At 41.2% G+C, this 12960-nt stretch overlaps 2 protein-coding genes across 2 annotated transcripts; one reads left to right on the top strand and one right to left on the bottom strand.

Annotated features, from left to right (window-relative positions):
• Positions 1-2730: 2730 nt before the first annotated feature.
• Positions 2731-4240, bottom strand: LOC149828458 (phosphatidylcholine:diacylglycerol cholinephosphotransferase 1-like). The gene is made up of 3 exons (XM_090016850.1): positions 3700-4240; positions 3444-3581; positions 2731-3149 (listed from the first exon to the last, which is right to left on the bottom strand). The coding sequence occupies exons 1-3, from the start codon at positions 4147-4149 to the stop codon at positions 2793-2795; spliced, it is 945 nt and encodes a 314-aa protein (XP_089872976.1). The 5' UTR covers positions 4150-4240; the 3' UTR covers positions 2731-2792.
• A 6332-nt stretch (positions 4241-10572) lies between these two features.
• On the top strand, positions 10573-12606 carry LOC149828457 (uncharacterized). Its single transcript, XM_090017057.1, has 5 exons — positions 10573-10937; positions 11148-11286; positions 11428-12067; positions 12168-12402; positions 12510-12606. The coding sequence occupies exons 1-5, from the start codon at positions 10573-10575 to the stop codon at positions 12604-12606; spliced, it is 1476 nt and encodes a 491-aa protein (XP_089873183.1).
• The last annotated feature ends 354 nt before the right edge of the window (positions 12607-12960 follow it).

Here is a 12960-nt window from a genome sequence, read left to right as displayed (position 1 = left end):
TTTACTTTTTTTTCATACAGGAAGAAGGCTATCCCCCGATGATTCACTGAATCCCATGTCTGTGTTCGGGGGTCTGAATGAGCACCACGTATACAAGCACATGGGGCTCGTATTGCCATGTATGTTGACATCACTTAGCATTGGAGTCTGGTGTGGTTGCAAAGACTTAAGTACCCGTTCTTGCTATTCTTCTCATAAAGTAATGGTTTGAGAAAATGACAAAAATGCCCTTCATTCAAAAAAGAAAAAACAAACAGTTCAAAAAAAGGACAAACATGTCCTCCATCCAGAAAGTCAAGGATGATGTTGACTCTTCAAAGTCTACCCAGCGAAACGAACCTTAATCATTTCGCTGATGGTAATCCGGCGAAACGATGGTGAGCCGACGATCCGATGGTCATCCGACGAAACAAACCTGAGCCATCAAAAATGTTCATTTGAACTTTTCATCGTCATCTTCTTCTTCTTCCTTCTCCGTAAAACACTGTAAAACTCTGTCTCTCTCTAGAGAAGAAATCAAGGAAGGTAAAGAGTTCTCCCTGGAGAAGGCCATGAACATCAACCCTCTCACTTTCTCTCTCTTATCTCTCTACTTCTGTGCACATCCAACAGACGATCATACATTGCTCCATCAAACACCAATTGACCTGCACACTGACTGTAGCATCGTTCAACTTGATGAGTTGTGGAGCCTGATTCATAGTTTTTGCCCTTATAGGAGGGGGTTTGGGGGCTCCTCCACGCGTGGGTAACATCATTCAACTTGATGTGTTGTGGAGCCTGATTTAGAGTTTTTGCCCTTACAGGAGGGAGGTTCGGGGGCCCCCCAGACCAAATTTTTTTGGGGCCTTCCAACAACGATTTGTAGTATTATCGGGCTTTTCTATAGAAATTTGTAGTATTTTCGGGTCTCCAACGAGCCCCACAACGATTTATAGTGTTATCCGGCTTTTTAACATCGATTTATAGTGTCTTCCGCAAATCACTAGAGTGATTTATAGTGTTTTTGGGTCTCCAACGAGCCCCACGGCGATTTATAGTGTTGTTGGATCTCACTATAGCGATATATAGTGTCTTCCGCAAATCACTATAGTGATTTGTAGTATTATCGCAAATCACTATAGCGATTTGTAGTATCTTCCGCAAATCACTATATTGATTTGTAGTGTCTTCCGCAAATCACTATAGCGATTTGTAGTGTTATTCAGTAAGCAAATCGTTGTAAATCGCTACCCGAATTAGGACCAACTTGTCAGGGTCATATCTCCCTAACCAGAGGTCATATTCCAAATCCGTAAAATATGGTGCCTTCGTTATTGAGTCTAGTTTATTTCTGTAAATTTTCAGCGATTTCTATTGTCATTTTATTCTTCATTTTAACTAAAAACCAGACCCCTATTATTCTGTGTTATTTGAGTTACACAACACTATTTTCGTTTGACATCCACATCTTGATTCTGACATGCTCCTTGTTGGATTTTCCATTGATTTCTTCCAACCTTGCTTCGAACAAAAATATATCTTTCTCACCACGATACCCTGTGCATTTTTTGACCACGACACCTGTGACCCGTGGCGGGGGAGCCCCTGGACCCCCCTCCTGTAAGGACAAAAACTCTAAATCAAGCTCCACAACGAATTAAGTTGAACGATGCTATCCACGCTGGGAGGAGCCCCCAAACCCTCCTCCTATAAGGGCAAAAACTTTAAATCAAGCTCCACAACGAATCAAGTTGAACGATGCTATCCACGCTGGGAGGAGCCCCCAAACCCTCCTCCTATAAGGGCAAAAACTTTGAATCAGACTCCACAACTCATCAAGTTGAATGATGCTACCCACGCTGGGAAGAGCCCTCGAACCCCCTTCTGTAAGGATAAAAACTCTGAATCAGACTCAACAACTCTTCAAATTGAATTATGCTACTCACGCTCGGAGGAGTCCTCAGGCCCCCTTTCTGTAAGGATAAAAACTCTGAATCAGACTCCACAACTCTTCAAGTTGAATGATGCTACCCACGTTGAGAGGAACCCCCAGACCCCTCTCCTATAACGGTAAAAACTCTGAATCAGGATCTACAACTCATTTAGTTGAATGATGCTACACACGCTGAGAGGAGCCCCCAAACTCTCCTTCTGCAAGGGTAAAAACTCTGAATCATGCTTCACAACAGTCAATGTGCAAGTCAATCGGTGCTTGATGAAGCAATGTAGGATCTTCTGCTGGATGTACACAAAAGCAGAAAGAGAAGGAAGAGAGAGAGAGAGTGAGAGGGTTGATGTCCATGGCCTCCTCCAGGGGAGATTTCTTTCTTTCTCGAATAATCCTGCAGTGCAGAGACTGGGTCTTAAATAATCATCTTCGGGGCACTTAAGTCTTTACAACCACTCCTTTTCAAGAATCATTATTTTTTTTTGCACCAATGAAGGAAAGGGTACTTAAGTCTTTGCAATCGCATCAAACTCCAACATTAATTAATGCTGACAAAAATGAGGATACGAGACGCACATGCTTACATACCTGGTGCTCTTTGGGACCCCGAACATGAGATAACATATAACCTGCTTCGATCCCAAACAGAGCCTGTGATTGTTGTTCACCATTACCGACACTAGCAAGAGAGAGAAAGAGGTAGCGATTGGTCACCATTGCACGCAGCAGAGGGCTTCCGGTAGAGGAAGTCCAGCCTCGTAATTAATCGTACTAACTTCTTGTAACAACCAAAAAATGAATTTTTCCGGTCTACTAGATCACTCGTTAAAACAGAAAAGGACATTGCAAATAAAGAAAACAGCTAGAGAGTAGATAGATGTGGTTTGGAAACAAGGAGGGGTTGTTGGACCTCCGGAACGTGATGGTGATGATGACCGGTGTCTCTGCATCTCTTGAGCTCCTCGTATCTGCCGGCGAGCGCATCGAACAGGAAGCCCGCACCCACCCCAACAGCCAAGTCGATGGTGTAATGGCCCCTGGTGGCCAGCAGCCTCACACCCTGAACCAGGTTCAACACATCGAACAGCCACGCCAACTCCCACCTCCCCATCCGCCTCATGTCTATCGACGCTATCACCGCACCCGCCACATGCCCCGAGAAGAAGAGGAAGAAGGACACGTTCCCCACCGGGAAGTCCACACCCGACCCCAGGAATTCCTGCATTCCACCCCCCATCCATTATTTCAACACAAGAAAATGGTGCAGTATTTGAATCACCGACTAGCTTAACTACCCAATCTACTACATTACATTCTTCACGGGATCGAGAAAGAAGGAAAGAAATGCTTTAATCTTACACTCAATCCGTCGATTCATCGATCCACAACCGCAATCATCATGAGAATTATGTTTAACAGCAGACTAAATGGGAGAAACGACATTACCCAACTCGATTGTTTCTCTTCTTTAAAGAGGGAAATTGAGCTTTCTGGGGTTCATGGTTTTCGTTACCTCTGGTAATGGAAGTTGAGTGGAATAACCCAATATGCCTCGGCAAGTGAACATAAACAGAGCGGAGATGGCTGCCCTTGGTCGGCATTCCACCAGCAATGCCCACAGGATGTACGCCGTCTGCATCCCCACGAATACCTGCTTACAAATGTTCCATTAACACATAAATGAAACGATTGGTGTTCAATGTCCCATCATTCTATTCTACCATCACATCAGCAATGACATATTCTAACAATGAAGGAAAGATGTGTACCGTGTTGAAGGCAGCGAGGATGGTATTGACATTGGGGCTGCGAGCCAAGAAGAGGTGGAGGCCATGGGTAAGGGCGAAACCCAGATCGTAAGGAGGGGAAGAAGGGGAAACCATGAACAGGGAGTACTCGACTCCCATGAAGAAGAGAAGGGAGAGGGCAAACGCACACGGGATCGGATGGAACCTCACCATCTCTAACATGACCTGTTGAATGGGGCGAGACCACCAGACGAGGGACTTGGACGGATAAGCGTGGGGGTCCTTTGGAGGGGCAAGGGCGCGAACCATCATGACCATCATCTTCAGAGTGCCGAGCCCATCATCGTAATCGTCACCTTCCTTGAGCTTGCTGCTCCCCTTGGTTGGTCCGGAACAAGGAGGAGCAGCAGCAGCGGCACCGGATTCAGGTGCATTCTTGGTTCCGCAAGGTGGGCTCTTGCGGCACATCATTTGGGAGATGCGAGAGAAACGCTCTCGCACTCGCACGTTTTGAGGCCGACGGGACGAGACGAACCACAAGCCCGAGATAATGTGAGCGCTCAGAGAGAGAGAGAGAGAGAGAGGGCGGAGACGCCGGAGAGATATGGACAAAGGACAGTTAGGAAAAGTCAGGGCCACAGAAGTAGAAACCCCAACCCAACTATTCTCATGTGCCCGTGTTGACCATCCCCACCTAATACCACCGGTTTTCTGGACTTCTGCCTTACTTCTTACCAGTAACCCCAACCCAACTATTCTCATTTTTATGCTTGTAAACCCATACTTCCCTCATGTGGCTCTGGGTCCGTGGCAGTGGAGACCGACCATGAACAATGAAATGGGCATTTACCTAAATTAAACCCTCTCATCTGACAGTGGTACAACGTATCAAGCAATGCAGGATGCGGAAATCGTGAGTTATTCTGGAGTCAAAAGGAAGATCATCTGAAGCATGCTTGGAATTTGCATGGCCTACTGGTAAGTAGTTTGATGATTTTTGGACCAAAATCTGCTGCTGATCGTGCAAGATTAGCAGCGGAAAATGAGGTTTCATGAAAAGGGTGATTTAACTGCTAAATCATGAAAACCCATGAAAAGAAACCCCCAAAAAATGAAATCTGATCCAAAAAAAAAGGTATTTTACCGAATTTTTTCTAAGTAGAAAAAATAGTAGCATATGTTGCTAATGATTTTTTAGCATAAAAACGATAAAATTCATAAAAACTCTCAACAGAAAGTAAAAATATCATTCCCATATGGCACGCGTGGAAACCAATAGATGGGTGCCGAGATATGACCCCTAAAGCGCTCTTAAAAGAAGTGCTAAACCGGCGTTGGAATGCCCTATTCTTACTGTTCTAACCGGCTTTCTGGTTACCTGTATCAGAAATTCAAAAAAAAATAACAAAAAAACAGAGAAAGAGGAGTCTATTATCTAAGGCTTCAGATTTTGAATTAGAAAAATAAATGCTTTAGAAGAGTTTTTGACTCGGGCACTATATAGACTTGGATCTGAGTCTCGGCTTTCTAACAAGCCAAAACATATGAGTTTTTGTTATCGGATCATTGAGATACAGATAAAAGAACAAATATTTCTAAAAAAGAAAGCCACGGAAATGACTTTTTTGAGAGGCTATGGATACAAAATCTCAAAATGGGTCAAACATGTGAAATATCTCTATGTTTGTCTACTTTCAAATGAATCTAAGAACACAAAACAGTGAGCTACGAGCATAGAGATATGACTCTGTCAAGGTGATAGGGTCAAAAAAACAAAATAACAAAATTTGGATCCGAAATAGATCCAGATATGAAAAACACCAAAATTGGGTACTAACCTCGTAATGCTATGCCGGCAACTTCGATCTTCAGCTCACGCGAATGGTCCCACCATGATCACCATTCTATGAATCTTTGATTTTTTTAAGCAAAAATACAAGTTTTTCTACCAAAAATTATTTTGAAAATGGGTTTGAACTTTAGAAGAAAATGAAAACCATTCTTCAAGATCTCGTGCCTTTACTCCTTTATCGAGTAAGGCTGAATCAGGAACTTTAAATCTTCGTTGTTGAGGTTGCATTACGAAATGAGGGCATACCTCAAGCACAAATACCTAGAAAAAGGTGAGTTTGGTGGTAGAAACCAGGAAAACTCAAAAAAGACACTAAAACTAAAAATATGCTAACATTAGCAAAAACCATACTTGAAAAATACGAAGAAACAAATAAAAATCATAAATAAAGCAAATGAATCTCACCAAAGGCTACGAGTAGTCCTCGTACAATTGATGAGCGTGAGAACATGGATGACACAAGCGGGTGTGGATTCTGAGGTATAGGGCGAGATACAAAGGATCCAAATTCCTAGGCTAGGTTAAAATAAGTGCACCTTAAGCTGGTGTACTAAGCCAAGGTATGTTAGGTGGGCTAAGCAAGTCGACTAGTTTAGGTTTAGTCTATGGTGGCATTTTGGTAGAGTAACAATGCTAAGAATATAGGAGTCAAATCTCTTAATAGGGGAGAAAAGGCCTCCCTATTTATAGCGATCAAATGGATCTAGATACATTTCTTATGTATCCGAGATTCAAAGTAGGATGAGCGGCTCTCATTCAATGAGATTTGAATGAGTTGCTATGATTTAAATCTGAGATAGGTTTTTTAATTTTTTAAAGGTGAGAAAGGGGATATGATATTTTGATTTTATTTTTGGAAGTTCGGAAGGCGCAGATAAGAGTTAAGGGTTTGAGGTGATGAAGCATGAATTATGCATTAAGATAACATAATAATCATGCATCAAAGCATCATTTTTAGGTTTAGAACCCACATTTAGATGCATTTGAATATGAATGAGCTACGATTCAAATTTCGCTCGAATCGGAATTAAAACAAGAAAGTTATTGCATTTTCAGTGCACGGGTTCAGACCTCGAGGTAAATTGGGTCAAGATCCGATCCAAATGAACATTCGGGGCCTTGGATCAATGCAAAAACACTAAGATCCAACCCAAACCAGACTCAATCTCATTTTGAATTTTATTTGCTAAAAACCCCCTCAGAGAAGGCGTCTAGCAATTACTTGCATTTTAATCTCCTTTTTGGAAATTCCAAAAAGTGAGATTTTTGCCATAAATAGAGCACCAAACCCTAGGGAAATCATTTTTGCCTAGCGATCTATGCCTCTTTTGCTCTGATTCTCACTCTCCCATGTCTCTCTCTCCAGCCACTACACCCCATCTTCCTTTCCTCTTGGTTTTGCATGAAGCTTCATGGCATTTCCATCTAGTTGCCCCTCTTTCTCTTCCATTTTGCTTTTTCTTCTTCCATTTCCTCCATTGCTTATCCTCCTTACTGGTTGTTGATGTCTCTTTGTTGTATTTTGCAGGTACAACAACTTGTGAAGTGTGCCAATCTTGGCTGGGCTGTCGTCTGCCCCTCCAAGGTAAACCGGTTCTACCTCCCCGGTTCTCTTCTCCATCTGAGCTAGGCTCGAGCTTCATTCCGCCCTTCGGAGTCTCTCCACCCTGTATACCGCAACTTAGTGCAGCAGAGAAGGCATAGCTACAACATCAATGAAGGCATCTGGACGCAGTCTTTTGGCTTAATCCGCTCATCGTCTACCTCTCCATTCGTCGGGCAAGCCTCATTCAAGGTTTGTCTTCCTCTCCCTCTCTTTTAGCTAAAACCGAATTGCATACTTTGTATTTTTCGTTGTGTGCATTTTTCTGAGTTGTTTCCAGCCTTAGTATAGCAGTTGGTGCATATACTAGCACCCTAGGTCGAGTCCTAAAGATAGTGTATTTTTGTTGATTTTATGTTTTTGGTGTTTTAGACATTAATAGAAGTGAATTCTTCTTTTGCGCCAAGGTCGGCTAGAGTACTTCTAGCCGGTTGGAGTCGATTTGTATTAGGCCTTCAGCTTGTTTGATTGGCATAGAATTGATCCTTCTGAGTGTTGCTATGTTGTTTTTAATACTGTAGAAGTGCTGCATTTTGTTTAGTCTTTATTTCATTTTTATGTGCATCCAAATACTATAAATTGGGTAGAGTGCTTCTACCCGATTTAGGTGTTTTGTGCAAGTAGGATATACTTAGTTAATTTTGTTGTTTTAGCAGTAGATTTAGTTAGTTTATATGCTCATTCGTGAGGTTATGCAATCTTAAATTAGATTTACCTGTTGAGTTTTGTTTACGAATTAGGATAATTTTTGTGTTAGCATTAATTAGGGTTATTTTCATTAGTCGATTTTAGCATTGTGTATTTGGTTAGACCAGTTGCATTAGCTGCTATTTTCCTGTTTCTAGCATGTTTTCGATGATAATTAGCTAATCTCCTTAGTGTTGCATCGTATTGATACCTTACATTAGTTGTTAGTTGTTGTTTTAAGTATCTTTTGCATTTGATTCACCCGAAGGCCAAAGACCGAATAGAATCCTTCTATTCGGTTTAGGAGGGTTTTAATTAGTCTATACTTTGTTGATTTTCCGTTTTTAGTAGTAGGTTCTTGTTAGTTAGCATCTAATTCATGAGTTAATTTAGCAGTAAGTTCATTTTATTTATGGTGTTATGTCAACGAGTTAATTTAGTTTTGATGTTTAGCATTACTTAGAGGTATTTCATTCTAGTCAATTTTGATATTTAGTAATAGATTAGATATGTGCATTTATCGTTATTTTCTGGTTTTACAACATGATTTTAAGTGTTAGTTAGTTAGTATGTGATATGCTGATTAGCATAGTTTAGTTAGAATAGATTTCCCTTGTGTTTCATAGCTTCGTCGCAAGGATTCTAGTCTCACACGCCAAAACCGGCTAGAACCTTGTATCTAGCCGGATTTGTCAATTTTTGAGAGGAGAATCCATAGTTAAATTGTTGTTTTTTGTAGTTTAACAGTGTGATTAGAATAATAATTAGTGTGTACATGTTTTAGTTTTGTAATCAACATTTTAGGTTTAGTTTCTTCATTGATTTCCCCTTTGCAACCATTCTCATCAATTCTTAATTTTCTTTTTATCTTTTCCTTTTAAAGATTCGGGTTCCGACTCGAGTCTTCCTTTTATCTTTTTGTTTGAAGTTTCGAGTTTCGACTCGGGCTTCCCTTTGGTTCTGATTTAACCAATTGTTTTCTTTTATCTTTTATCTTTTCAAAAGATTCGGGTTCCGACTCGAGCCTTTTCCTTTATCTTTTCTTTTAAGGTTTCGGGTTCCGACTCGGGCTTCCCTTTGGTTCTGATTGGACCAATCGTTTCCTTTTATCTTTTATCCTTTCCTTTTAAAGATTCGGGTTCCGACTCGAGTCTTCCCTTTCGTCTTTCCTTTTGAAGTTTCGAGTTCCGACTCGGACTTCCTTTTGAATCCAATCCTTGCATTGGAAATGCATCATTTCTTTAGAAATCCGAGTTTCAACTCGGGTTTTTCTTCTATTATTTTTCATTCGAAGTTTCGAGTTCCGACTCAGACTTCCTTTTGAATCCAATCCTTGCATTGGAAATCCATCATTTTTAAGAAAACCGAATTTCAACTCGGGTTTTTCATCTATTATTTTTCAGTCGAAGTTTCGAGTTCCCTGTTACATAATTTTGACAGAATTTGTGGCATCTATATCTGGATCTCCCAAAGTGATATTTGGGATTTGAAAGTTGTGCTGAATTTCTGATCGAGTCAGAAATCCAACAGAATAAAAATCACTCCAATTGAACTCCATTTGATCCATCTACTTTTCATTTTATGTTGGTCTACCAGAAATTAGGGTTTAGCATAGTGCGAGGGCATAGTTGTCATTTTCTAGTCTACATAGTTTTTATAAATTTGTTTCTAAGTGTGTTAGCAGAATACTAGTATTAGTACAAAGTTAATTTTGGTATTAGGTTAGTTTAGTTTAGTGAATCAATTCATGTTATTTTCTATTTTACGTATAAGTTAGATTATTAGTTAATTTTAGTATTAACATAGTCTTAGTTGTTTTAGTCAGTTAAGTAGTTTTACTAACTTTGTTTTTGTGTTCTGTAGGTGACATTAAGTTGTAGTTTAAGAGCAATTCGTCCAAGTGGTAGCTTATCTCATCATTAAAATGACGAAAATGCTCTTGCAATCGCGGGCTTGAGTCACTCTGTAGTTTTCCTTTCATACTTGTTTAATTTAATTTTCGTTGTATTATTCCTTGTAATTGAACAAGTTCAATATCAATAAAGTGTAAAATTTAGTTTTAATTGAGTGTATTCCGTTCCCTATGGATCGATCTGAACTCACCACGAAAGTGGAAAGTCAGTCTTATTACTTGATTGGCAATTTTCCAAAGAATTTCAATGAAAAATATGTTTTAAAAATAATGATTACAAAAGTCCGATCAAGTTTTTGGCGCCGTTGCTGGGGAACGACTATTATACTCTTTTACTTCTAATATTGTAATTTGTTGATATTTTCTTAGTTAGTCGTATTTGATTTTTTTTTTTAGTTAGTAAGATTAGTAAGAGAATATAAGATTAACATAGTTAGTACATATAGGATTCACATATTGCTTACTTATAATTCACAATTTGTATGTTTCAGGAGCAATTAAACAGGTGAGTTCGAGATAACATAGTGTGATTTCTATTTCTGTACTAATTCTGTGATTTAGCCTCCTTAGAGTAGATTTACTTTTGTTTTTTGAATTCTGTTTAAGCATGCTTAGCGTAGTTTAATTGTACTTAGTTTAATTCCTGCTTTTTATATTGTCTACTGCTTTCTGTTTCTCTTTTCTACTTACGTAGTTAGATCGTTAGATAGATTAGGTTAGGTTGCACACATCTGGACTTAGTGCCAGTGTATGCAAGGGCATAGGAATTTGAGTATCCCATTACATCCTTTCGTTGAGGATTTAAAGAGAATTTTACATTCTCCTCAGAACTGAACCGAAATGGGGGATCTAGAACCCGAATCACCTATGCGCTCTCTCAGGGAGTACTTCCTACCTACGGAGTACACCCAAGCATCGTGTATTCGAAGACCAGCTATAGGGGTGCCACATTACGAGATCAAGGCTAGTATGATACATATGTTACCATCGTTCTACGACCTTAGTCATGAGGATCCCTACCGACATCTAGATGAGCTCCTCAAATTCTGTTCAACTGTGAAAATCCAAAATTTCAAGGATGATACATTGAAGTTGACCCTTTTTCCATTCTCACTGAAGGGTAAAGCCAAGTATTGGCTCAAATCCTTAGATATGATCGTTATAGGGTCATGGGATCAATTACAACAAGAGGAGTTCCTGAAAAAGTACTTTCCCATAGATAGAACGAACCAATTTAGGTGAGCCATCACCAGTTTTTCAGAACTGGACAACGAGCAATTCGACAAGACATGGGAGAGGATGAAGGATCTCTTCAAAAAATATCCCCATCACCAGGTGCCCAGGTGGCAACTGGTGCAGAGTTTCTACGACTGATTGTCTTGCCGAAATTGTCAGATGAACGATGCTTCTTGCAGAGGGACATTCATGCTGAAAAGCGAGGATGAGGCATGGAGTTTATTCGACACTCTTGCCGAGAACTCACTGCATCATGCCTCTACCTCCCGATCTGATAGAGTCACACCCAGCGGGTCAAAGTGGGGTGGTGTTCTTGAGGTTAGTTCGACTACCGATAAGGTAGATATGATTTCTTAGAAGTTGGGCCAACTTCTCTCAGGCCCATCCCAACCTCATATGGTGTGCGCATTGTGTGCCAGTCCGACACATGTCGTTACTGAGTGCCATTTGGTAGCTCAGTATCCTGAATTTATGCAAGAGCAAGTTCAGGCCGCTCAGGGTTACGCCAGACCCCTGAACAACCCATATTCTTCTACATACAACCCGGGGTGGCGTAACCATCCTAACTTCTCGTGGAAGAGTCCCCAGATTTTCACTCAGATTCTTCCCTCACAGCCCACTCGTCCACCTCCATTCACTCAGACATTTCAGAGGTCGAGCTTTCCTCAAGCCACTCCTTACTCCTCCCAGTCTTCACAAGAGTCTACCTCGCAGACATCTTTCGAGGAGAGACTTCTCCAAGCATTTCAAGAGGTGAAACCCTCTAATCAGAATACCCTCAAGAAGTGTAGCCAGATGTTGAGCTCCCATACTCAATCCATTGCGAAATTAGAGTCCCAAATGGGACAATTAGCAGAAGCGCTAAATAGGAGGCCTGAGGGTAGCTTGTCGAGTCAGGCTGTTATGAACCCTAAGGGCAAAGAGCCGATGTCAGGAGGCCTGTACATGACAGATTCACAACAACAGGCCAAAGTTGTTATGGCCCTTAGGAGCGGACGTGAGTATCACGTCGAGAGTAGAGCGAGGACAAATGAGCCAGAACCGATCATACCATCTTCTGCAGCTCAATCCTCATCCCCCGTTCAGGTCCAGGATAGTGGTAAGCCTTCTCATAAAGAGAAGGACCCCCCCCCCCCCCCCCCCGATGTATATTCCCAAGCCACCTTATCTTAAAGCCTTAGAGTCTTCCCTTGGCAGAGGAAAGCAAGACACGAAGGTCCAGGACATGCTTGAGATCTTCAAGCATGTACAGATTAACCTGCCTTTGCTTGATGTCATTCAGCAAGTGATGGCGTACACCAAATTCCTTAAGGAACTTTGTACCCAGAAGAGGAAATCTAGAGGAAGAGTTCCTACCAAGGTCCATCTCACTGAACACGTGAGTTCGGTGCTTCAGCAGCAGACTCCACTAAAGCTTAAGGACCCTGGACCTCCGTTTATATCATGCATCATAGGAAACATCAAGATAGAACGCGCTTTGCTTGATCTTGGAGCAAGCATGAACATTCTGTCCTGATATTTCTATGATTCATTTGGGCTAGGAGAAATGAGACCCACCCCAATTACACTTTGGCTAGCAGATCGTTCTATCAAGGTGCCAAGAGGTATCTTGGAAGGCGTGCTAGTGAAAGTGGATGATTTTTACTTTTCGGTCGATTTTATCATCCTTGACATGGAGGGAGTTGACAGCCAACACCAGACTCTAATCATTCTGGACAGACCCTTTTTGGAGACTGCCAATGCCTGCATCAATTGCAGAACCAGAGCTATGGACTTGTCGTTCAACAACTAAAAGGTCCTAAACATTTTCAATGCCATGATGGGTCCAATGAGAGATACGGAGTACTTCCAGGTTAATATAGCCCAGGATTTAGTGGATGCACATCCAGAGTTATACATGACAAAAAAGTCCCTTGATTTGTATTATACTGCAGAGGATAGTGGTAGTGATAGTGTAGATGTGTCGTCGGTGTCATTAGACCCTCATCTTTG

The sequence above is a fragment of the Nuphar pumila genome, chromosome 9 (genome assembly GCF_984573655.1).
Source record: "Nuphar pumila chromosome 9, dmNupPumi1.hap1.1, whole genome shotgun sequence".
Lineage (NCBI taxonomy): Eukaryota > Viridiplantae > Streptophyta > Magnoliopsida > Nymphaeales > Nymphaeaceae > Nuphar > Nuphar pumila.
This window is presented reverse-complemented; position numbering and strand designations above follow the sequence as displayed.

Excerpts from the sequence above, each read along its gene's own strand:
- LOC149828457 (XM_090017057.1), top strand. The coding sequence starts at position 10,573 with ATGGGGGATCTAGAACCCGAATCACCTATGCGCTCTCTCAGGGAGTAC. Across the intron at positions 10,938-11,147 it reads CAAGAGGAGTTCCTGAAAAA|AGGGACATTCATGCTGAAAA; the intron begins GTACTTTCCCAT and ends TGCTTCTTGCAG. Across the intron at positions 11,287-11,427 it reads AGTGGGGTGGTGTTCTTGAG|TATCCTGAATTTATGCAAGA; the intron begins GTTAGTTCGACT and ends TTGGTAGCTCAG.
- LOC149828458 (XM_090016850.1), bottom strand. The coding sequence starts at position 4,149 with ATGATGTGCCGCAAGAGCCCACCTTGCGGAACCAAGAATGCACCTGAA. Across the intron at positions 3,582-3,699 it reads TCCTCGCTGCCTTCAACACG|GTATTCGTGGGGATGCAGAC; the intron begins GTACACATCTTT and ends ATTTGTAAGCAG. Across the intron at positions 3,150-3,443 it reads CTCAACTTCCATTACCAGAG|GAATTCCTGGGGTCGGGTGT; the intron begins GTAACGAAAACC and ends GGTGGAATGCAG.